The sequence below is a fragment of the Amblyomma americanum genome, chromosome 1 (assembly GCF_052857255.1).
Source record: "Amblyomma americanum isolate KBUSLIRL-KWMA chromosome 1, ASM5285725v1, whole genome shotgun sequence".
Taxonomy (NCBI): domain Eukaryota; kingdom Metazoa; phylum Arthropoda; class Arachnida; order Ixodida; family Ixodidae; genus Amblyomma; species Amblyomma americanum.
Window position 1 is genome coordinate 390,168,791 of NC_135497.1, and position 22,199 is coordinate 390,190,989.

The 22,199-nt window shown below is 50.1% G+C and overlaps 1 protein-coding gene and 1 pseudogene across 1 annotated transcript in view; one reads left to right on the top strand and one right to left on the bottom strand.

Moving 5' to 3' along the window:
* Positions 1-22,199, bottom strand: part of LOC144101885 (kinesin-like protein KLP2) — a 126,055-nt gene that overhangs the window by 22,376 nt on the left and 81,480 nt on the right. The window contains exons 4-6 of the mRNA XM_077635111.1: positions 13,046-13,309; positions 9,480-9,650; positions 8,126-8,258 (exon numbers count right to left, since the gene is read on the bottom strand). Of these exons, the coding sequence (XP_077491237.1) occupies positions 8,126-8,258; positions 9,480-9,650; positions 13,046-13,309 (568 nt within the window). The remainder of the gene's footprint in view (positions 1-8,125; positions 8,259-9,479; positions 9,651-13,045; positions 13,310-22,199) is intronic.
* Positions 15,902-20,412, top strand: LOC144116491 (uncharacterized; annotated as a pseudogene).

Consider the following 22,199-nt stretch of genomic DNA (forward strand, 5'->3'; position numbering starts at 1 on the left):
CCCCGCAGTGCGCGTGCAAAAACATGTTCGCGAAAATCAGGCGCTCAAGACTTGTAATCTCTTTAGCCGCCGCGGTGGCTGAGTGGTTATGGCGCTCGGCTGCCGGCCCGAAAGACGCGGGTTCGATCACGGCCGCGGCAGTCTAATTTCGATGGAGGCGAAATTCTAGAGGCCCGTGTGTATCGTCCTCGAGCGGGACGACAGGAATGGACAGCCAGTGTGTCTGGATAACAAAGAACGTGCTTGTTTATTCAGCGCTGATACCTATAGCCGAAGGTGGAAAGGGGTTAGTGAAAACAGAGGGCGAGGGATAAGCACGTGGTAAGGAAGCCTACAGAGATAGCTTGCGTGCTTTCATCTGATATGATACATCCTCCTTCTCAACAGCTGTTCACCGCCAAGCTCAACAGCGCTGGCTTGTCTGCTGAAAGTGTTGGTCGTAACCCAGACGCTCTGGTGGTCGCATCTGTCGCGTTGTCCTTCGCAGTGGCTGAAGCGCTGACTGCTCAGCTGGCGTCGGTGGAGCCACAGCGGCAGTTGACGCCACACCTTGTGACGATGCCCTGTTGTCGCCGAAATCTTCGTCGTCTGATGAGTCATCAGACAATTGTTCCTTCGTTGCCAAAAGGTGTAGGCGGTTGCGCCGAAGAATGGTATTGTCCTCTGTGCGCACGTGAAAGGCCCGCGGACCGGCCGATCCAACCACCTTGGCTTTTCGTGACCATGACTTGCCGTTCACAACGTACCACGTCGTTGTTGCTCAGGCGTGGTAGAGCTTGCTCGTTGTGGCTTATCTGTCGGTGTTTTTTCACCCGTACAGTAGGCAGGGGATTGAAGTCCGGCACGGGTGTGCGCAGCCGCCTTCCTTGGAGCAGCTCGCCTGGAGACCGGCCATCTTCAGTAGGACTTGCCCTGTAATTCAACATGCCCAGCCAGAAACACTCGCTAGCAGCTTTCGTTTTCTTTAGAATGCGCTTCACGATTTATACACCCTTTTCCGCGAGCCCGTTAGATTGAGGATATTCCGGGCTTGATGTCACATGTTTGAAATCATAAAGCTGCGGAAAAAGAGCGAACTCATGGCTGCTGAACTGCGGGCCGTTATCTGTGGAAACCTCGGCAGGAATGCCGTAACGGGAAAATACTGCACCTAGCTTATCGACAACCGAACTGGCTGTCGTGTCGGGCAGCAGCTCCACCTCTGGGAAATTGGACATCGAGTCGTAGGCGCACAGATAATGTCTTCCGGAGTATTGAAAGAGGTCGACCCCGACACGGTGCAATGGTTGAGTAGGCGTTGCCCGAAGAATCAAAGGCTCTGATGGTTGCTTATAAGCATAAGTCTTGCACGTTGGACAACTGTCGATCAGAGACTGAATGTCAGAGTTTATGCTCGGCCAATAGACAATCTGCCTAGCCCTAGCTTTGCACTTCACCTGACCAAGATGACCTGCGTGAATCCGCTTTAGCATATCTCTGCGCATGCTTGTCGGAATTACTACTTTCAATCCTTTCAGGAGTATACCGTTGACCACGGAAAGTTCGGCAGCCACCGGTTTCAGTGGACCGTCCAAAGTCTCTCCCCTCGCTAGCTTCCGCAGCACTACGCCAAGGTACGGATCGTTAGCAGTTTCTCGTGCAAGTTTCGCGGCTGTCTATTCACTCACGAGTGCTGACACAACCGTCACCACGTGAACTTCGACGTCGCACGTGTCTGCAGGTGCCTTGTGGTCAGGAGCAGGAGACCGGGACAGCATATCAGCCAGGGCCATCTGTTTTCCGGGAACAAAGGTGAGGGTGTAATCGTATTTGAGCAATCGAAGTAAAAAACGTTGCACCCTGGGCGGCATGTCGGCTATGCCTTTCTTTGATATGTTTATCAGCGGACTGTGGTCACTCTCGAGGATGAGTGGGCGGCCATAAAAAAAATGATTGAACTTTTCGCAACCGAACACCAAAGCCAATGCCTCTTTTTCAATCTGTGAATATCTTTGTTCCGATTCGGTCAGCGCTCTTGACGCGTACGCTACCGGTTTCCAGCAATCCCCGTGACGTTGTAGGAGCGTCGAGCCAACGCCACTTTGAGAAGCATCTGCAGTCACTTTTGTCTGCAAGCATGGGTCAAATATGGCAAGCACTGGTGCTTCGCTCAACTCTTGGCATATAGCTTGCCACTCGTTTTCGCGATTCGATGTCCAGTCGGAAATGGAGTCTTGTTTAAGTAGAGAACGAAGCGTCGACGTGCGCTGTGAAAGTGACGGCAGATACTTGCCGAAATAGTTAACGACGCCGAGCAACCTCTGTACCGCCAATTTGTCTTGAGGCTTGGGCATTTTCAGAAGACCATCCACGAGATCGGGATTGGGCCTAATGCCCTTGTGGCTAATGATGTCTCCCAAGAACAAAACTTCTTGTACGCCGAAATAGTTAACGACCCCGAGCAACCTCTGTACCGCCAATTTGTCTTGCGGCTTGGGCATTTTCAGAAGACCATCCACGAGATCGGGATTGGGCCTAATGCCCTTGTGGCTAATGATGTCTCCCAAGAACAAAACTTCTTGTACGCCGAACTTGCACTTGGATGCATTAAACGTTATGACCGCTTCTTCAGCTGCTTTAAGTGCACTGCGCAGCCTCTGGTCGTGTTCCGCCCTTGTCGCACCCCAAATCAGCACATCATCCACGTACACGCGTACGCCTGGGAGGCCATCGAAAACCTCGTTGAGGGCCTTCTGAAACACCTCGCTAGCTGATGCCACGCCGAATGGAAGTCGAAGAAACCGATATCGGCCGAAGGGGGTAGCAAATGTGCAGATCTTGGACGATTGCTCGTCTAGTGGGATTTGGTGAAATCCAGCATTTGCGTCGAGATGCGAGAAAAACTTCGCGCCTGCCAAGTCTGCTTCAATGTCCTCGCGGCGAGGCATTTGGTAGTGTTCTCTCTTCAAGCTTTCATTTATGCGTCTCGGGTCCATGCAAACTCGAGACTTGCCGTCTTTTTTTAACACAATGACAAGCGGGATTACCCAGTCTGTAGGGCTGCTGACCTTCTGGATGATGCCGTCCTTTTCCATCCGGTCCAGTTCCGCACGCAGAGGCTCTCGCAGTGACAGGGGAACCCTTCGAGCTGGCTGGACGACTGGCAGGGCTGCCTTGTGCAGTACGATCTTGTATTCACGTGGGGCGCGTCCTATCCCGTGGAAAAGCCGTGGGAATTCCTTGACGATTGGTTCAGCTTGGCTCATCGTCACGTTTTCTACAGCGCGCTGGACGATCCTTAGCTTCTCGCTGGTTGCCAAGCCCAAGATAGCACTGTGGTCTTTCTTTACAACAAAAAATTCAGCCCACACCTTATGGTCGCCAACCGTCACGGGTGCTGAAAACTTGCCGTTATGTTTGATAACGTTACCCCCGTAGGATCTCAGAACGGCGCCGCTTGGCATCAGGGTAATGGCCTTAAGCGTGCGGAACATAGAGAGCGGCAAAACGTTCGCCTGCGACCCTGTATCAACCTTGAACCTCACGTTTTGGCCTTGAATGCATGCGTCCACTTGCCAGTCACGTTCTCTGTTAGCGCTGCCGACAGCGACGTCCAGCACCTCGAAGTCGTCGCTTTCATGCTGTACTTCGTAGACGTCATCTTGTTTCCTGCAGCAAGACGCGAAATGGTTTCGCCCATTACACGAGTAACAGGTTTTTCCGTAGGCTGGGCAGCATCTCGAAGCATGTCTGCGGTTGCACCGCGTACAATTTGGGTCGCGCCTGGACCATGTCTGAGCACTCTTCCTGGCCGTAACAGCGCTCATATCAAGTTCTTCATTTGCCTTCCCCCAGACTTCGTTTTGGCGAGCTGAAGTCTCTGCCGCCTTGCATAAGGTGACAGGTCAGGTTTTTGTCCCTGAGCATCTTCTCTCGAAGCTTTGGCGAATTGGTTCCGAACACAACTTGGTCGCGCACCATATCATCTGTCATGGCCCCGAAGTTGCAGTGCTGCGCTTGTCTCTTTAGGGCACGTACAAACTGCTCGAAAGGTTCCGCCTCACCCTGACGACATGAACGGAAGACGTACAGTACTCACGGATTGAAATAGGACATTCGGAGCGCGTGGCCGTCGCTTCATGGAGCGCCGCCCGTAGACGCTCATGGAACCAAGGTGGTGCATTGTGGTATGGCGTGAGAGGGAGAACATCTACAAAGCAGAATTGTTCCTTCCAGTAGCCAATCAGCCGGCCTGTGGTTTACCACATGCCTGCGTGGCACTGCAAGGCTAGCGCTCCGAATGTCCTATTTCAATCCGTGAGTACTGTACCTTTCGTGGATTTCGTTTTGTTGCTCCACGCAGTATTCTTCGAATTTGGCAATCACGGTGGCGTAGTCTTCCTTGCTTTCTTCCTCGGTGAACACAAAGTTGTTGAAAACATCCAAGGCATCCTCTCCAGCAACGCTGAGCAGCAGGGCCGTCTTTGCCGCCTCCGATCTTGGCTTGTCGGTGCATGCCGTTGCTTGAAGAAAAAGTTCGAACTTCTGACGAAACAGCCTCCAGTTCCTTCCTCCATCGGCGGTCAAACGCAGCGGTTCGGGCGGCCTTAGGTGCTCCATGGCGTCAATCCTTACGTTCGGCTAGCCCCGGAAGCTGTCGTTTTAACTGGTCGCCTTCATCCCACTTCTGACACCATGTATCGTCCTCGAGCGGGACGACAGGAATGGACAGCCAGTGTGTCTGGATAACAAAGAACGTGCTTGTTTATTCAGCGCTGATACTTATAGCCGAAGGTGGAAAGGGGTTAGTGAAAACAGAGGGCGAGGGATAAGCACGTGGTAAGGAAGCCTACAGAGATAGCTTGCGTGCTTTCATCTGATATGATACACCGTGTGCTGTGCGATGTCAGTGCACGTAAAAGAACCCCAGGTGGTCGAAACTTCCGGAGCCCTTCACTACGGCGTCCCTCATAGCCTGAGTCGCTTTGGGACGTTAAATCCCCCATAAACCATAAACCATAAGCTTGTAATCTTTTTGTGCTTGAATATTTTCAGTCCGATTTCAAAGCGTGCTGGAGCAGTGATTCTTTATTTTCTAGCTGCTCTTGCGCAGACATCTTATATTAAAGAACACTGTCCCAGTAAAAAAGAATGTAATGCGCAAGAAAAACAACTAAACTTAAGAATGACAAGTAACAGTACGTAACCATGGCGTTAACATGATGGCAGCGCTGAGTATTCATTCGTAAGTAGTTACTGACAGGGATGGCTTGAGGCATAAGAAGGAAGTGGAGGTTTAGGAAGCAAAGTGTATTCAAAGCCATAGCAACTAAACTTTTTCCGCTTGTTCCCGACAACAAGGGTTTTCATCAGTACCAAAATACTTCTGATTGGTAATAGCACAATTCGAAGAAAAGTGCAACACGGCACTGAGCTTGCGCTTGGCGCAGTGTGTTAGCGCAATAACGCTTTAGCCCCCCAGAAAAAAGCATAGATGCCCCTGCATTTGAAACACCTTTCTCAATCTAAACAAAAAAATTTAAACGAACTAGTAATCGGTGACACCTGGGAGGCAGTCCAGTCCGACTTTGGAGGTTAAGTTGTGTTTTGAGGGGCGTGGAACTGGAATCGTCACAAAAGGTGAGCGTTGTGTGCAAGCGCACGCCGCCCTAAAGGGGGCTCTTTTTGCTAACCAGTGTCTTGGAGAGCCAAGCTGGTACAGATGCCGTCGCGCTTCTTCAGGGCATAGAAAAAAAGAGACGCGGTAAACAGCGCACTGAAGACGAGCTTGCGGCGTTTTGTAAGACTGGCGCATCATTACAGGTCTAAGCAATGCCGTACCGGAGTGCTCCGAATTTTAATGAGAAAGTATTATACAAGGTGCTTCATCTAAGACATTACACAATTTTTAAACAATAGCCTCTTTGAGTTAGAAGAGAGCTTTTTAGGCTTAACATTGTCATCGGTTTAGTACGTTAGAACGCAGCTAAAACATCCTAACTAGCAGGTCGCTTAACTAATATTAAATAGTCAACTTCTTGACTATAACCATTGGACTCCTTTATAATTCAGAGGGGTGTAGCCCACCGCAGGTAACATCCATATCGATTTTTAGAAGATCAAAAACCTGGTTACCCTTCGCGCTGTGGCCTACAAATTTTGGCTACATCGTGCCAAAATACATGCTTTTTCCAAAAGTTTGAAGGAAAAAAAACCTCTCCTGTGCACGTAACTCGTCGAAATGGCCAGAATTCATTTGGCCGTAGCGCTCAGGGTAACCACGTTTTCGAAATTCTAAAAACATATATTGATACTAATTACAGCGGACTACACGCCTCTCAACAGGTAAAAAGCCTAACAGTAAGAGTTGAAATGTTAACATTTAAGTATCAGTTAACCAACCTGCTAGTTATCCCGTCTTAGCTGTACTCTGATGTACTATACTGCTGACTGCTATGCAGAAAAAAACTGCTCTTTCAACTCAAAAAGCCTATTTTTGAAAATTGTGCAATAATCTTGTATGTTTCATACAAGAATTTAAGAAAAAAAACCTTGTATGTTCCACTAGCCAAAAGACAGCGTCTGTCGCCGTCCAGGGCCCGAAATACTTCAGTGACGTCACCATGCTTTCACATGACGTCAGCAGAAGACCATATGGTAGTGACATCTACAGCAAAAAAAAATGAGCTCACGCTGAGGCAGCGATCAAATATCGAGCGTTAAGGCACCTAACATAGGCCGCCGGTTGGAATTCTTGCCAGGAGCTAGACTAACTCAACTACTAAGCTTATGCTGCCTGAATAGCGAAATCGTACGCCACCACCCGGAACACATTGCGACAAACGTTTGAACCACAATATTCATAAAAGATTCGTAAGGCGCGGAACTAAGGGTACATAAGTCGCCGGTTCGAATCCCTACCAGTAGCTAGGCTCTAACTTAGCTATTACGTTTATGCGGCATAGAACGCTGAGTCGCATGACAACATCGGCAACATTCTACGGCAAACGGTTGACCGATAAAGTTTACACGAACATCGGGACTAAGTGGCCCGACTTTGATGCCCGCCAGACAGGATTATGTATACCAGATCGACATAGTTTAATTTCGAGTTCCGGTGCGCTGGCATCACGCTGCCTCCTGTTATCATTTTATTCTATTGTGTAACCATCTCGGTTACCATGGCAGCCTTTGGGTTACGATTTGCATAGCACATAACGCTTCGACTCGAAACGCGAGAAGTAGAGCTAATGATCTAAAAAATTTCCTTCCGGAGGTGCGGGGTACCTAACCAAGGGCCTTCAGATGGCGAGGCGAGCACGCCACCCTTAGGCCTCACAGCCACGTTATTTCTTCTTGAATATAGGTGAACCTAGCGTACAGGTTTTCTTAAGACTGTGTAATAACGAGTCTTAAGAAAGGAAGAAATCTTTAATGAACCTCGCAACAGATCTCACAAAGAGAAAAATTTCGCATTCAAAGCAAGTAAGTAGCCCTAAGCGCCTTCCGTAATTTACCTCGGGCTCGTTCTAAGTGGGTGGCTCAGTGGTGATGGCGCTCGGTTGCCGACCCCAAAGACATAGTTGGATCCGGCCGCGGCGGTCTCATGTCGGTGGAGGCTAAATGCTAGAGGCCCGGGTACTTTGCGATGTCAGTGCACGTTAAAGAACCCTAGGTGGTCGAAATTTTCGGAGCCCTTCAATAAGGCGTCCCTATTAGCCTGAGTCGCTTTGGGACGTTAAACCCCCATAAACCAAACCAATCTTTTTATGTGCTCAGAAACATCAGTACACTGCTGGCATTACGTTTCGCTGCCGTCCAAAACAAGGTGCCGTGGCCAGGATCGAACCCGCGACCTATCTCACAGCAGTCAGAAACAATAACCACTGAACTACCTCTTCGGGTTAGGACGTTCTGGGTAGAAAAATGCGAAAAAAATCGATTAATTCCATTCATACCTACCAGTTCAACTGTATGTACCCAGCCAAAAAATGTTCGAACTGCGTAGGTGGTAGCTTACTGGGAGGCGAGTGTGACCTTGTAAACTGACCAAATTCTACGTGCATTCCTCACGTGTTACAGATTGAAACAGCCTAGCGCGCGCAGAGCAGCCAAGGGCTGCAGCGAACCCTGGGAACACACTCACCCTGCCCCGCCCCCTCTTCACCACAGGCGCGCACGTCCACGCGGTAAACCACATGAGAGCGCGAAGAGCGCGCATTGAAGACTGTGCTGGCGGTGGCGCGGTGCATCCTCACGTGCTCCACGATATCCGAGAGCTGAAAAATTGTAGAGATTAGATGACAGATCCACGAGTACAGCTGCATGTATTCAAGCACAAACATTGAGCTTTTGAATGCAACTTTTGCATGCTACTGATAAAAGCAGTCAAGGTGCTGGGCCCAGTATTCAATGAATTAGCGTTTGTTTCGCCTCCGCCTGAAAGAAAACTTCGGACTAGCTTTTATATGCTAGCTATGAAATCAAATATCTCGGTTGGGGTTTTTAAGCACGCAACAACAGGTTTATCATATCACAGTTAAATATTGCTCAATCAGAGCAGATGCTTTGCAATGGATAAAAAAACGACGCTATGCTGCAGTGAGTAAGAGCTCTATATTGAGTTGATTCGACTGAATAAGTGTACTGACCTTAAAAGCTCCAAGTACAATTCCTGCTGCAACCTACACTTCGCTGAAGGAACATAACTGCTCTGAGCTATCGCGGTAGGCACGGCATCATTCTTTGTATGCGTAGAAACACCACGCGAAAATTGTGTCGTATTTTTGGGTTTTTTTTCGGGGGGGGGGGGGGGGTTGAGATCTTCTCTATAAAGCATTCGTAGCTGCAAAATCGCGCAGTCTTAGTACAGTATACAAAGACCGAAATGTTTCTTCTCAAGATCATTTAACGTCAATAAATAGAACATTTTTTTTTTAATCAGTAGTAGGGTTAAGCCTAAATGGATCAAAAGAGCTGCAATTGGGGCTAGTTGGAAATGCATCCTTGAAGGTATTGGTTAGCGCTACCAAAATACAGAACGGGACTAAGCGCTTGTCCTGTGTGTTCGTCCCTTTTTGTATTTTGGTAGCGCTAACCAATACTTGCAAGGACCTAAATGGATGTTTAATAATTTTCTTTGTACTCGAAACGTGCTGGCTGCTAATTTTTTTATGTTCATGCAATTAAAATCTGTACAACATGTATTTGCTACGCAAATAAATGTCCGGCATGAGAATTGCCCATTAGCATCCAACCAAACGCAGCGATATAGCTACACAGGATTGTTGCACAGCTCTCTGAGCACCTTAGCAGTTGCTGAAAACTTTCTCCATAACCAGTGTCTTCCAAATTCGAAGCTTCTGTGACAGTTGGAAAGCTTTCCTTTGCAGCCACGTGGTTGCGCTTGGGGTAAGGATTTAAATACTACGCTTGGAGCATCTTCCGAGACGCAGATACTACATTAAGACTCAGCGGCTGCGGCATAGAGCGCTACAGACCTGCGCCTTGGAAGTTATCTGCACCTCCGTAGCATTGCGCAGCTCAACGGTGCTCTCGTGCTCCATGAGGCACACCTTCCGGTCTGCCGAGGACAGGCCTTCATTGGAAAAGCCGAGAACATCCAGCAGTTCTTCATTGTAGATCTCGACCACAGTAATCTTGATATCGTGCTGCAGGTGTGCAAGAACAGCAGCTGAAGCGAGAACAGGGCCCATGGGGCACGGTAGGGCCCTTCAGTGGCCCTCAGCTAACGGAAAATAAAGGCAAAGGATGGTGACTGCTCACTGGTCCATGTTCTGTCCCTCTAGCAGTAAGAAATACGCGTTTGCTGACCGCGAACAATGAATGTTACAATGATCAGAGCGAAGAAACACTCGTGCGTGCGGCCAGCTGTCTTAATAGAAAGAAAAACAGCTGCAATTGTTGCTTCTATAATAAAAAATAGGCCACTTGAAGTCATAGGCATTGATTTTATTTTCCTCACAAAGTGTCCTTACTCACTACTTTTGGGATTGCGGCAGCTGCGAAGAGAAGTTCTTCGATGTCAATTGTCGTGATTTAGCGGCGGCGTAACTGAAATACACAGCATCGTCATTTACATATGAAAGCAGGGCGCGGATCTTGGTTCCAACATGTTCTAACATGAGGAAGCTCTTTGAAACTCCTTACACCTGCGCGAGGCAGTCGTGGTGATGAGCAGAAGAAACAAAAACACTTGCTCGGGATTGTTAATGAGCTCATCGTTTCTCGTTTCGAGAGAAGTGAGCAGGAAGGAGAAAGTGCGATTGCAGTGCAAATAAATTGTCTTCACTCGCTTCACTTTCATCTGCTATTACCTCAAGCATGTTTTCAGGACATAATTCTTGCATTTATAAGTACTCATCAAGTCGCAACAGATGACATGCGCGACTTGGCATCTGTTCGAGAAAAGGTATATAAACTGATTGTGCTGAGAAATATCTGGATTTTATTTTCTTGTGGCAAATAATGCGCACTTGATCGGCTCTGTGCGCATGTACTTTAACAGGATACACGGGGATGAAAGGTCTTTACTCTCTACAACTTGAATGCACATTATACAAAGCAAGGGCGAAAACTTCTCAGCCGATTCACCGAGAATGAGACCCTCTTCGAAAAGTAAACAGTCTCAACTCTAATATTGAAAAGTGGAATGAGTGGCCAGTTTATACTAATTATAAAACATCTAGCAAATTTATGTAACCAGGAAATCTTCGTGTGTGAATTAGTTTGCGCAAAGTGTTTTCTTTTTTCCTTGACGCTGCCGCATCTAAAACGCTTAAGAATCAAAAATGCGCAATGTGACGTTTCTCAAGATGCACCAGGAAGTGCACCTGTGAGGTTCTAAGCGTATGCGCTAAAAGAAGGCGTACAAGGATGTCAGGACATCGCAAAAGAAATGAAGGTGATTCAAGCAGCGACCATGACATGTACTGAGTTTTCAATACGCGAAGTAGCCACACAGGTCAATGGGGAAGCGATGTACTAAGTTCCGTGGGCAGCGACCGTACTCCGGTTCCTGGCCTTGTGACGGAAATCACGGCACATCTGCAGCCGTACACGCGATTCAAATGCGTTTTAGTTCTCCTAAACTATGCAAGTGGTTGTGCCAAGCGTTCACTTCTTGTCCCGGGACTGCGCGAAGACACTTAACTTATTAACATTAGCCACGCCAGATTGAAAAAGTTCGGAGGGTACTTAAGACTGTCTACGTGCTGTAAAGGCGAAACCATTATTGTGCCTTTGTGAGCGCTCGACCTCGACGCAGGTTACGCACTGAGAAATCAAACGAAGACGCGCCTCCGAATGCTGATTCCACAAACGCTGAATGCACAAAGGTCCGAGTGAAACACTGGCATACTTGCTTCGAATACACGTCGGAAGCTAGCCTTCTACCTGACTAACAGACGTATGCTGTATGCAACGAGAAATCGCATGACACTACCCGCAATGGTGAACGATGAACGGTTGCGTCAAAATTTTGATACGAAAATTCGTTTTTGAGGAAAGTAAATACACGGTAACTTCTTCAGATCTAGATGTTCACCTCAACCACGCCTTAAGGGAAGAAGTAAGCAGTCTGGGAAGGCACACAGTTGACCTTGCATATGTCGTCGGTTCGAATCCCCATCTAAGCTAGCGTCAAACTTGACTAGCACGTGTAAGCTGTATGCAACCTTAAATTGTCTGACGTCGCCCGGAACTCTGCACAACAAACGATTCCTCACAGTTTTGGTAAGAATGTAGCGGGGTAAAACTGGCGCCACATTGAGGTGAGCCAGTCGTGGGTGGGGTATGGTGTTATATATATATATATATATATATATATATATATATATATATATATATATATATATATGCAAACGAAAATCTATATGTTTGTCTGAAATAGAGGTGCTCGGCTTGCTGTATGCCTCCTACGGCCACGGCCACTTGATGGCGTCACCCTATATCTTTTGCCATCGGTGGGATTTGTTGCGCCATGTGCGAGTACACTCACTAACACACGCCGCCCGCTTTGCTCGTAATCAGACTAGTAGTGCTTCCGCAATAAAACGCTGGCGTCTGAGGAACTGGAAACTTGTGTTCTACGTGGCGCGGGAACGTGCCACTGAAACTACAATGTGTAGGCACAGGAAGCTGGCCTGATTCGATAGATCCACGTTTCAGTGCGCTTTGATGAGAGATTGTTTACATAATTCTGTCACCACTTGAAAATAAAAAGCAGAGAAGCTTATTGTTGAAATTCTGCCGAATTACCAACAATGCGTGCTCATCAAGCGACACGTACTGGTGTGCGCATCGTGTTGACACCATATGCGCGCACCTAATACGAGACGCGGTTTACGTCTCAGAATGAGCCCACTAAGGTCTCTGCTCCCGATGATGCCTATCAGCTATGGAGTGGGCTCACCTCTGCCTTTACACTGATTAGAAATGGAAACGTTGTAGAAGTTGCAATGTTGTACAGAATACACGACGCCTCATAACACCATATGAAAGGGAGCGCTTTGAGCATGGAACTTTATCAACGACTCATGTCATTACAGCGCTGGGTAGAATACATGGCTATCCCCTTTTCCAGTTAAAAAAAATTGTCACCAGTAAGCGCTACAGGTGCATCAAATTTTCTTGAGATTTTATGGAACCATCAAACCAGCCAGTGCGTGCTAAAATATTTTTTGTGACTAGCTAAAGCACGGCGCAGCATTGCAGACATCAGGACCGACAGATCATTTTTGTCATTGCACTAAAAATCAAATTAAACATAGCTCAAACTTCAAAACCGCTATTAACTCACATCGACAGCACTGAGAAGCTGCCTGACAAGCAGCGCATTCCTGCTTATTTTCTGATTAGATCCTCGAGCGCTGAGAGCTCCGTGCTCCGTCGCCGACTGACAGCCAAGCTCGCATTTCGTGTTTGAGCTTAGACACAATTAAGCCTTCTCGTTGTAGGGGAATCTTTTACCGGCCCAGTGCACGACGTAATCCAATCATCCAAATATGTAGAGAAAGACGTTACCACGCTTATACGCTGTACTTACCGACGTCTGGAGCTGGCTTTGGACTGAGTCCCACAGCTGCTCCACGGCCCGGGGTACAATGCCCCGCTCGGCGTACGCCTCCTCAGCAGCTGGACCCTCCATGGTGTGGGTCTTGCCAGCCCCAGTCTGTCCGTACGCAAATATGGACACGTGGTGCCCATCGACCACATGTTGCACCAGCTCTCTTATCTGATCGTAAAAGTGATCTTGTGTTGTGGATGCTGCAAATACACCGTCCACAGTGAACCGACCTCTGCCGCGACCCTGCGGAAGGAGTGAAAAAAAAGGTTGTTCTCAGGCTGCTGCTCGAACGATGTCGGCACCTGCAGGAGGCCTCGCTCCTCACGCATACTGCTCCGACGTATCACGTGGTCGCGCCCTTTTTAGGTGCCTAAATTTACCGGCACCGGTTTGCTTGGGCAGCGGTCGCAGTTGTCTGGGCGGCACTGCAGCTGACACGCTATATAAGCCTTTTTCTCTGACGTGAAGCGTTCCTGGTGTTATGTCGCAGGCAAGCACAACCTGAAAAAAAATGGCATAACTCCGCCAGAGACGTTTCATATGACAACATTGTTGACTAGAATGCGCTATTCACTTTAATTCGGAGATTCTTTCACATTTCGACTTGAAACGGCCGGAATTTTGCCGGTGGAGTCAGCGCGTTTGGCAGCACGTGGCTCATTGGATAAGCAAACTCGCATTTGTTCTTTCATCACCTTACATTACAAAAAAAAATCTACTCCTGGGCATGATTGCCTTCGTCTTATGCTGTCTGGCCAGCACACACTGAGCACCATTATTGACTCAAGTTTTGGTGTCATGGCTAATAAACTATTCTTTTGAGGAGATGATTAAAGTAACCCGGGTTGCGCACAGTATGTAATCGAGCGCACTGTGGTGGAGCTGAAGGGAGTGGAGACCCACATGCCTGAAAAGAAGCAGAAATTTGGTCAAGTCTAAAAAGCAGCGCATATGACTGCACAAGACAGAGGAGCTACAGTGATGGAGAAAAAACCTAGAGCATTGGTCTAAGCGTGGGAAGTATAAACGGAAGCTTAGTAGTGCTGAAAATCGCAACCTGAAAACATAATCACGCGAAAGACATGCCATTAATGCTACTGAGGAAAGCAGGCTGCAAAAACTTATGTTCTGCGAGGTTTTTTTGGGCAGGTGAGCATAAAGACGCGAGCGCGAGACGTATACTCTGGCCAGGAAATCCTTCTCCAGATAAGACACAGCTCTTGCAACGCCTTTAAGTTTTATCCCCTTCAACATTGGAAGGAACAGGAAATAATGTATTGTGCTTCGCGCAACCCAAAAATACTGGAGGCGGCAAAAATTTCCACCAGGGAAACCCATCAATCAGTGCTGTGAGTAAGGCAGTCAGCTCGAAGACATTCCGAAAGTCGGGAAAGCCGAACGTCCTCCGATTATTTGTGTGCGCCGGCGCACCGGATACAAGACGTGAAGCGCTGGCGGCAAATATCTCGCAGATACCGATCGGACGCCGCGCTAGCGCCTACTCGTGTCCTGTGCCGCGAGCATGCGCAGACCGGCTGTAAGGCCGCGCTTCATCAACGCACATATCTTTTTCCTTTAGCTTGTGGTCACTGCGGCCTCCGGTCTACGCCCCCCCCCCCTACCCCCATAAGCAGTGGCAAAGGCGCAGGAAGCACTGGCTGCTTGACAGCACCACTGTGACGGCCGAGGACACCTGGCGCCAAGAAAGCATGCGAGGCGCGAACAACGAGCACGTGGGGCCGCTTGATCTCAGGCAGCATTCCCACGGCGGCAGAATGGGAACCACCTCACATTCCGCGATGGGTTCCTCTTTTTTCTTCTTTTTTATGGCATTCTCGATGGCACCAAAGCGTCGCGGTTCTCCGCCGTCTGACATTCCTGCGGCGAGCCAGTGGGTCAGTGGTCCCGCCAATTAGCTAGAAAAAACGCTTCATCCTTTGAGAGGCGACGCGCGGGTGCGGCAGGGAAAGGGAAAGCACCAAGCGCTAAGGCCGAGAACTCCCCTGGGGGAGAAGGTTCTCAAAATGTTTTCTGTATATGTTTCTTTTTCTTTATAGCCAAGCCCTGGGCTCGAAGTTGGGTCCAACCATCAGGGGCTGTGGCTACCTCTATTGGTTATCGAAGCTTAGGGCGGGCCTCGATGTATGACCACCCTAATTTCTTTGTTTGCAAAAGCTTTAAAACTGCATGTAAAATCATTGTAGGGCAGTCTTGTCTAGTTGAGCTAGAGGCTCCGTGCTGTGGCACATAATTCTACAGCCCTAGACTCTAACCTCGCGTCGATGAGTAAGGGCTTGTAGAGAGTGTTTCTCTGTGTGAGAATTGTCTTCGTCAGTTACAGCTTGACCGTCTGTGTGACTCAACTTGTAACGCAGTTTGCCCTTGTACATACTGTAAATATATTCTCTCTTTGACCTTCATCTGCACATCTCCCTTCATCACCGCCGAACAACAACGTTTGGAAGGGTCTGCACCCTTCCGAAGAACCCAACGGACCATCAAAAAATTACTGGCGCAACACGACAGAATTCGGCGACCGTCAGCCCCGAGCTGACACCACCCGCAGGCCCAGCAGTGTCCAGGCACTCGGCAACACCCAGCACGTGGTAGCCACCCAGGAGGACCAGAAGGAATCGATTTCCGGCACCAGCCAAGCTGAAAAGGTACCGCGGCTCACCGACCCCAAGGCGGCGTTCCCCCTTCGGCTCCGGACGAGTTTGGAGAAGAAACGGCACCTACTACTGACAGCGGTACAGGTGAGCGGGATTCCTTACGTCTCTTTGAGGTGGTTATGGCTCAAGCGTAAACGGATGTATGGTGCAGACGCGGAGCATGATGGCGAGCTCAGCTGACAGAGGGGCAGAGGAGAGTGCATCGGAACAGAATGTATTTGATGAGGACGACCTGTCAAGTGATATCTCGCAGGAAGACACGATGTCGGCAGGGGCAGCATTAGATGGGGCGACGAAGGAGCCGGTAGCGGAAACGCGACGGAAAATAACTCCAAGGACGAGGTCTGATGCCGTACAGATCCACCGCATGGAACTAGATTTTCAGCTCGAAAAGCTTAAGATCGAATCTCGCGAACGCATCGAGTTGGGGAAACTTGGCATAAGAACGATAGGTGGCAGACATACTCCCTTATTGCTGGTACCTGACGACCAACGGCGAACAGGCCTCGACCCAGTATCCCAATGTGCCCAGGTCCTAAAGGGGCTCAAGTTACCATGAGACGCGGATGTACCGCTGTGGTTTGACGAGGTAGAAAGACTATTCACAACGTACGATGTGCCAGAAAACAGCCGCGTACATTTGATAATGCCAGCACTGACCGAGCGTGTGCGGTACTTGCTTCGTGGACTCAAGGACGATGAGTGCAGTGACTACGACGTAGTGAAGAAAGCCGTTTTAAACGAGCTAAAACTCACCCCCGCTGAGTACCTAGACCGGTTCGAGCGCGCCGCAAAGCGGAAGGAGGAAACATGGGCGCAATTTGCCTCTCGCGTAAAAACTTACTTCCAGTACTACCTGCGCTCGCGAGATGCAGACAGCAAGGAAGACGTGGTGGCTCTCGTCGTGGCCGATAGGATGAAAGCGAGCCTAAGCACCGAGGGCTTAGAATACGTGCGCCTCCGCGAGGGAGAGAAATGGGTGAAACCGGACGAGATGTCACAGATGCTGCAGACATTCGAGCAGGCTAAGGAAAAGGGGCGCTGTGCGACAAACGGTCCCACACTTTGAGAAAGAAAAAACTCCTACGCAACCTTCGACCAGCGACAAGAGACGACAGGTGCAATGTTTCGTGTGCCGCGCAGTAGGCCATCGCGCAAAGGACTGCCCACGAGCCGCTCACAATGCGCAGAAAACCGATAAGCTCGCCCGGACACAGAGAGTGGCAGTATCCAGCACAGAGGCAGCCGAAATCCTAGCATCAGCCCACCCGCAAAGGACTTTGGTGGCAGAAATGAATGCCCCAGGGTCGTCCGACCGAGCCCGGCAATCAAAGCTACAGCAGGTTCAGATCGAATGCGCCGGTGTGCCGGCAACTGCAATCATTGACACCGGCAGCGAGATTACTGTAGTTTAGAGAAATCCTAGTTCCCAGCGTATCCCAGGAGCCTTCGGGCAAGATTAATCTTGTTTCAACCTTCGGCGAAACAGTAGAGGCAAAACTAGTTACCCTCGCGGTCAGTCTGAAGCGGTGCCCCACACTTGTAGCGCGACCGGAGACCGTACATATAGTCTGTGCGCTCACAGGCAAGCTCGCCGAGGGTATAGACTGCTTACTATCGCGGGAGGACTGGGAGCTGCTAGCGCAGATCGACAGCCGCGGCGCGCCGCTTACCCAGAGCAAGAGCCACGTTGCTACTGACACAGCTAGCGTGTCGTTCTCTGTGGCCGAGAAGAGCTACGAGCCGACCCCAACGACGGGCGAGGTTCACGCGAACCATTCTCAGGCGGACGAACAGGAAAACGATGAGTCGAGCGAGGCATCGGGCGAGCAGCATAAAGAGGGCCGCGACGAGTACCTGATTGAAGACCAGTGCTCAATGCGTGACGACGAGGACGCGTCCTCAAAGCAGCGAGAGAAGTTCCGTTCGGCCCAGCTGTCCGATGAAAGCCTTAGGAAATCTTGGGAGGACGCAAAATCGGGAAAAGGCGCATTTTCATCTCGGACGGCCTTTTATACCACCGGGACTCCATCGCAGGCGCAAACGTCAAGCAGCTTGTGCTGCCCCTCAGCAGACGGGAAGAAGTGCTTTCAGTGGCCCACGAATTTCTTTGGGGAGGACATTTGGGCCCAAGGAAGACGAGGGCGAGAATTAAGTATAGTTTTTTTGGCCCGGTTTAGAGGCAGATGTGGCACAACGATGCAAGACGTGTCACGCTTGTCAGATCAGGTCAGATAGGCGGCTTAAAGACAGGGTGCCTATCACGCCACTGACCAGACCTGACCACCCTTTCCAAGTAGTAAACGTCGACATCATCGGGCCGATTGACATGCCCTGAGGCCGGGGCCATAGGTACGCTCTTTGCCTGGTTGATTTGTGCAGCGGTAGCCCGAAGTGGTTTGTCTGCGTTCACTAACCGCGAGAGCAACATGCGACACCCTACTCGCAATCTTTAGCCGCACCGGTATCCCGGAAGTTATATGCTCAGACCAAGGAACTAACTTCACTGCACAGCTGACAAGGGAGACGTTAGCAAGATTGGCATGCGCGCCCCGTTTTTCGACTCCAGAACATCCCGAGAGCAACGGGACAGTAGAACGGTGGAACCGCGTCCTCAAAAACATGCTTTTTCTTGTAATAGATAAAGACCCGAGAAACTGGGACAGGCTCATCCCATTTGTGCTATGGGCGTACAGGGAGGTACCCCATGACACCACAGGGGTTGCCCCATTCCGACTTCTTTACGGCAGGAATCCTACGAGGCCGCTGGCTATTTAGCAGAGCACTTGGACGGGTGAGCAGCCACTCCCAAACACACTAAGGGAAGAGCCCGCAAAATATTTGAGACAGCTGCGCGAACAGCTAGAGATAGCCGCGGCAGTAGCGGGGCTAACGGCAAGCGCACGACAGTGGAGCTACACGCAGGAGTACAATAAGCAGGCTAGGAACAAAGTTTTCAGCGTCGGATGTCAAGTTCTCGCGTTTGATACCGACCGCGACAACAAACTAGCTCCTAAATGGCTCGGCCCATATGTGATAACCACGCAGGAAAGGCAAAACTCCTACAGGATCGATACCGGAGCGCGCGCCGCGCCACTTGTGCATGCAAATAGGCTTCGGCCTTACTACGCGCGGGTTAGCCACGTTGGTGTCGTATTCGACGAAGACACGGATTTCGGAGAAATTGAGTGCACACCTCGCCCTGCGCCCACACAGTCGGGCCCCTTTTCCATCGAACAGGAGAAACTGGCACATTTGGACTCTCAGCAGCGCGCTGAAATGGCGAAAGTGTTCGCCGGTTACGCTGACCTGTTCGATGAAACACCGGGAGCGGCCGAAGTGGGACTGCACAAAATCGAGTTACAAGACGGGTACCAGCCAAAACGCGCCTTCCCATATCGAGTGCCCGAGCTTCTTAGGGTTGAGGTTAGCCGCCAGGTTGACGAGTTGTTAGACCTGGGTCTCATATACCCCGTAGAGAGCGACTACGCTCATCCCGTGGTCTGTGTGGGGAAGAAGGACGGCTCAGTGCGCATGTGCATCGATTACCGCGCGCTGAACGCAGCCACATGCACTGATGCATTCCCGATGATACCCCCACATGAGTTAATTACGAGGGTAGGCCGCGCGAAGTTCATTACACTAGTAGACCTGCGACGAGGTTATTGGCAGGTACCAATGGCCCCCGGAAGCCAACATTTGACCGCGTTCGTGACCCAAGAAGCACAGTACGCTTGGCGCATCATGCCATTTGGGCTAAAAAATGCGGCTGCCACTTTCCAGCGAATGATGAATACGCTGCTCTCCAGGCATCAGGCCTACGCTGCGGCGTATCTCGATGACATTGCCATTTTTTCAACGTCGTGGCAGGAACATCTGAAGCAGCTGATCATTGTGTTTGGATTACTAGGCGAAGAAAAACTTAAGGTGAGCCCGGAGAAGTGCCAAGTCGCACAGGCACAGAGTAGGTACTTAGATCACGTAGTGGGAGGTGGTACCCACGGGCCGGACCTCGAGAAGCTAGCCGCTATTCAGGACCTCGCGCCGCCCACCCCAAAAAAAAAGCCGCTGCGAAGACTGCTGGGGCTATGTGGCTACTACCGCGAGTATGTCCAGAACTACGCTGAGGTCGCCGCGCCACTCACGTCCTTAACGAAGCGAGGGGTACCAAACGCGATTCCTTGGACTCTGGAAGCGCAGCAGACTTTTGATAAGCTAAAGAAGTCGCTTTGCGACGCGGCAGCGCTAAACACTTCCGATATCCGCAAGCCGTATTGGCTGTTCACGGATGCATCCGAAGTCGCGGTCGGAGCTTGATTGGCACAGATGGGAGAGGCGGGGCGAGAGGAACCGATCGCCTTCGCCAGTCACAAGTTCACGCCAACTAAGACCCGCTGGTCAACAATCGAGCGCGAGGCATTTGCCATAATTTGGTCGCTCAAGAAATTTGACCACTGGGTGTTTGGTGCACAGATTAACGTGGTCTCCGATCACAATCCTTTTTCTTATCTGACGACGAGCACGCCTCATGGCGCGAAACTAGCAAGGTGGGCACTGGCCTTACAGCGCTACAATGTGGTTGTAACGCACAGGCGAGGCGCCTGCAACGGCAACGTCGACGCGTTATCTCGCGTCCCCAACATCAGCTGGCGAAAAGAGCAAGGCAATAATTGAGCCATGACCCCTCAGGCAGGCGTGATTGTTCCCGTTCACTCGCTGCACTTTGTGATGTGAACAGTGGTGTGTGACCGGAACCATGTACAAGGACGCTGGCACGCTGACGCTCGTACTGTGATGAACTTCATTTATGAAGAGCTTGTAACGAAGTGTGTTGTTCTTTTGTCAGTGCCGCGACTTTTTTTTGTTTGTAGAACTGATTATTTCTGGCTGCATGAGGCTGCAATTTGAGTTTCACGTTACCGCGGCCTTTATTTGGTTTTGCGTAAATGAGCGGACTCCAAGCTCATTTAGCATCTTAGGGGGGACGTGTAAGGCCGCCTTCGTCAACGCGCATATCTTTTTCCTTTAGCTTGTGGTCACTGCGGACATCCGGTCTACGCCCCACCCCCCTACCCCCGCAAGCAGTGGCAAAGGCGCAGGAAGCACTGGCTGCTTGACAGCACCACTGTGACGGCCGAGGACACCTGGCGCCAAGAAAGCATGCGAGGCGCGAACAACGAGCACGTGGGGCCGCTTGATCTCAGGCAGCATTCCCACGGCGGCAGAATGTGAACCACCTCACATTCCGCGATGGGGTCCTTTTTTTCTTCTTTTTTCTGGCATTCTCGATCGCACCGAAGTGTCGCGGTTCTCCGCCGTCTGACATTCCTGCGGCGAGCCAGTGGGTCAGTGGTCCCGCCAATTAGCTAAAAAAAACGCTTCATCATTTGAGAGGCGCCGCGCGGGTGCGGCAGGGAAAGGGAAAGCATCAAGCGCTAAGGCCGAGAACTCCCCTCAGGGAGAGGGTTTTCAAAATGTTTTCTGTATATGTTTCTTTTTCTTTATAGCCAAGCCCCGGGCTCGAAGTTAGGTCCAACCTTCAGGGGCTGTGCCTACCTCCATTGGTTATCGAAGCTTAGGGCGTGCCTCGATATAGGACCGCCCTAATTTCTTTGCAAAAGCTTTAAAACTGCATGTAAAATCATTGGAGGGCAGTCTTGTCTAGTTGAGCTAGAGGCTCCGTGCAGTGGCACGTAATTCTACAACCCTAGACTCTAACCTTGCGTCGATGAGTAAGGACTTAAAGAGAGTGTTTCTCTGTGTTAGAATTGTCTTCGTCAGTTACAGCTTGACCGTCTGTGTGACTCAACTTGTAACGCAGTTTGCCCTTGTACATACTGTAAATATATTCTCTCTTTGACCTTCATCTGCACATCTCCCTTCATCACCGCCGAACAACGTTTGGAAGTGTCTGCACCCTTCCGATGAACCCAAGGACCATCAAAAAATTACTCCGGCTTCGGCACACACACGGGCGCGCACACTTCGGAATTGACCGTAGTCTGTGCTTTAGTGATCGTCATCGTTGGCTGTCATCCGAAAAGCCCTTGTCAGATAAATCTTTCTAATGAAACACGTCCTCCTTACCGTCGAGCGCGTTTCATATCCCGCATTTCTTGAAATTAGAACCGGTTAATGCATCGGGAATGCTAGCCCAAGCCTCCGCCATCCAACTGCACAGCGTGGCTAGATAGTCCCGTCACACACACGACGACTGGGAAAGATACCCAGCGAAGAAGAAAGGCATTGCAGTAGTGTTGAAATCTGGGTCAGTTGGTACATGTTCAGGAGTAAAACCAGTCAAAAGACGGAACACAGCGAAGAGACGAGGCACACACACGACGACTGGGAAAGATACCCTGCGAAGAAGAAAGGCATTGCAGTAGTGTTGAAATCTGGGTCAGTTGGTACATGTTCAGGAGTAAAACCAGTCAAAAGACGGAACACAGTGAAGAGACGAG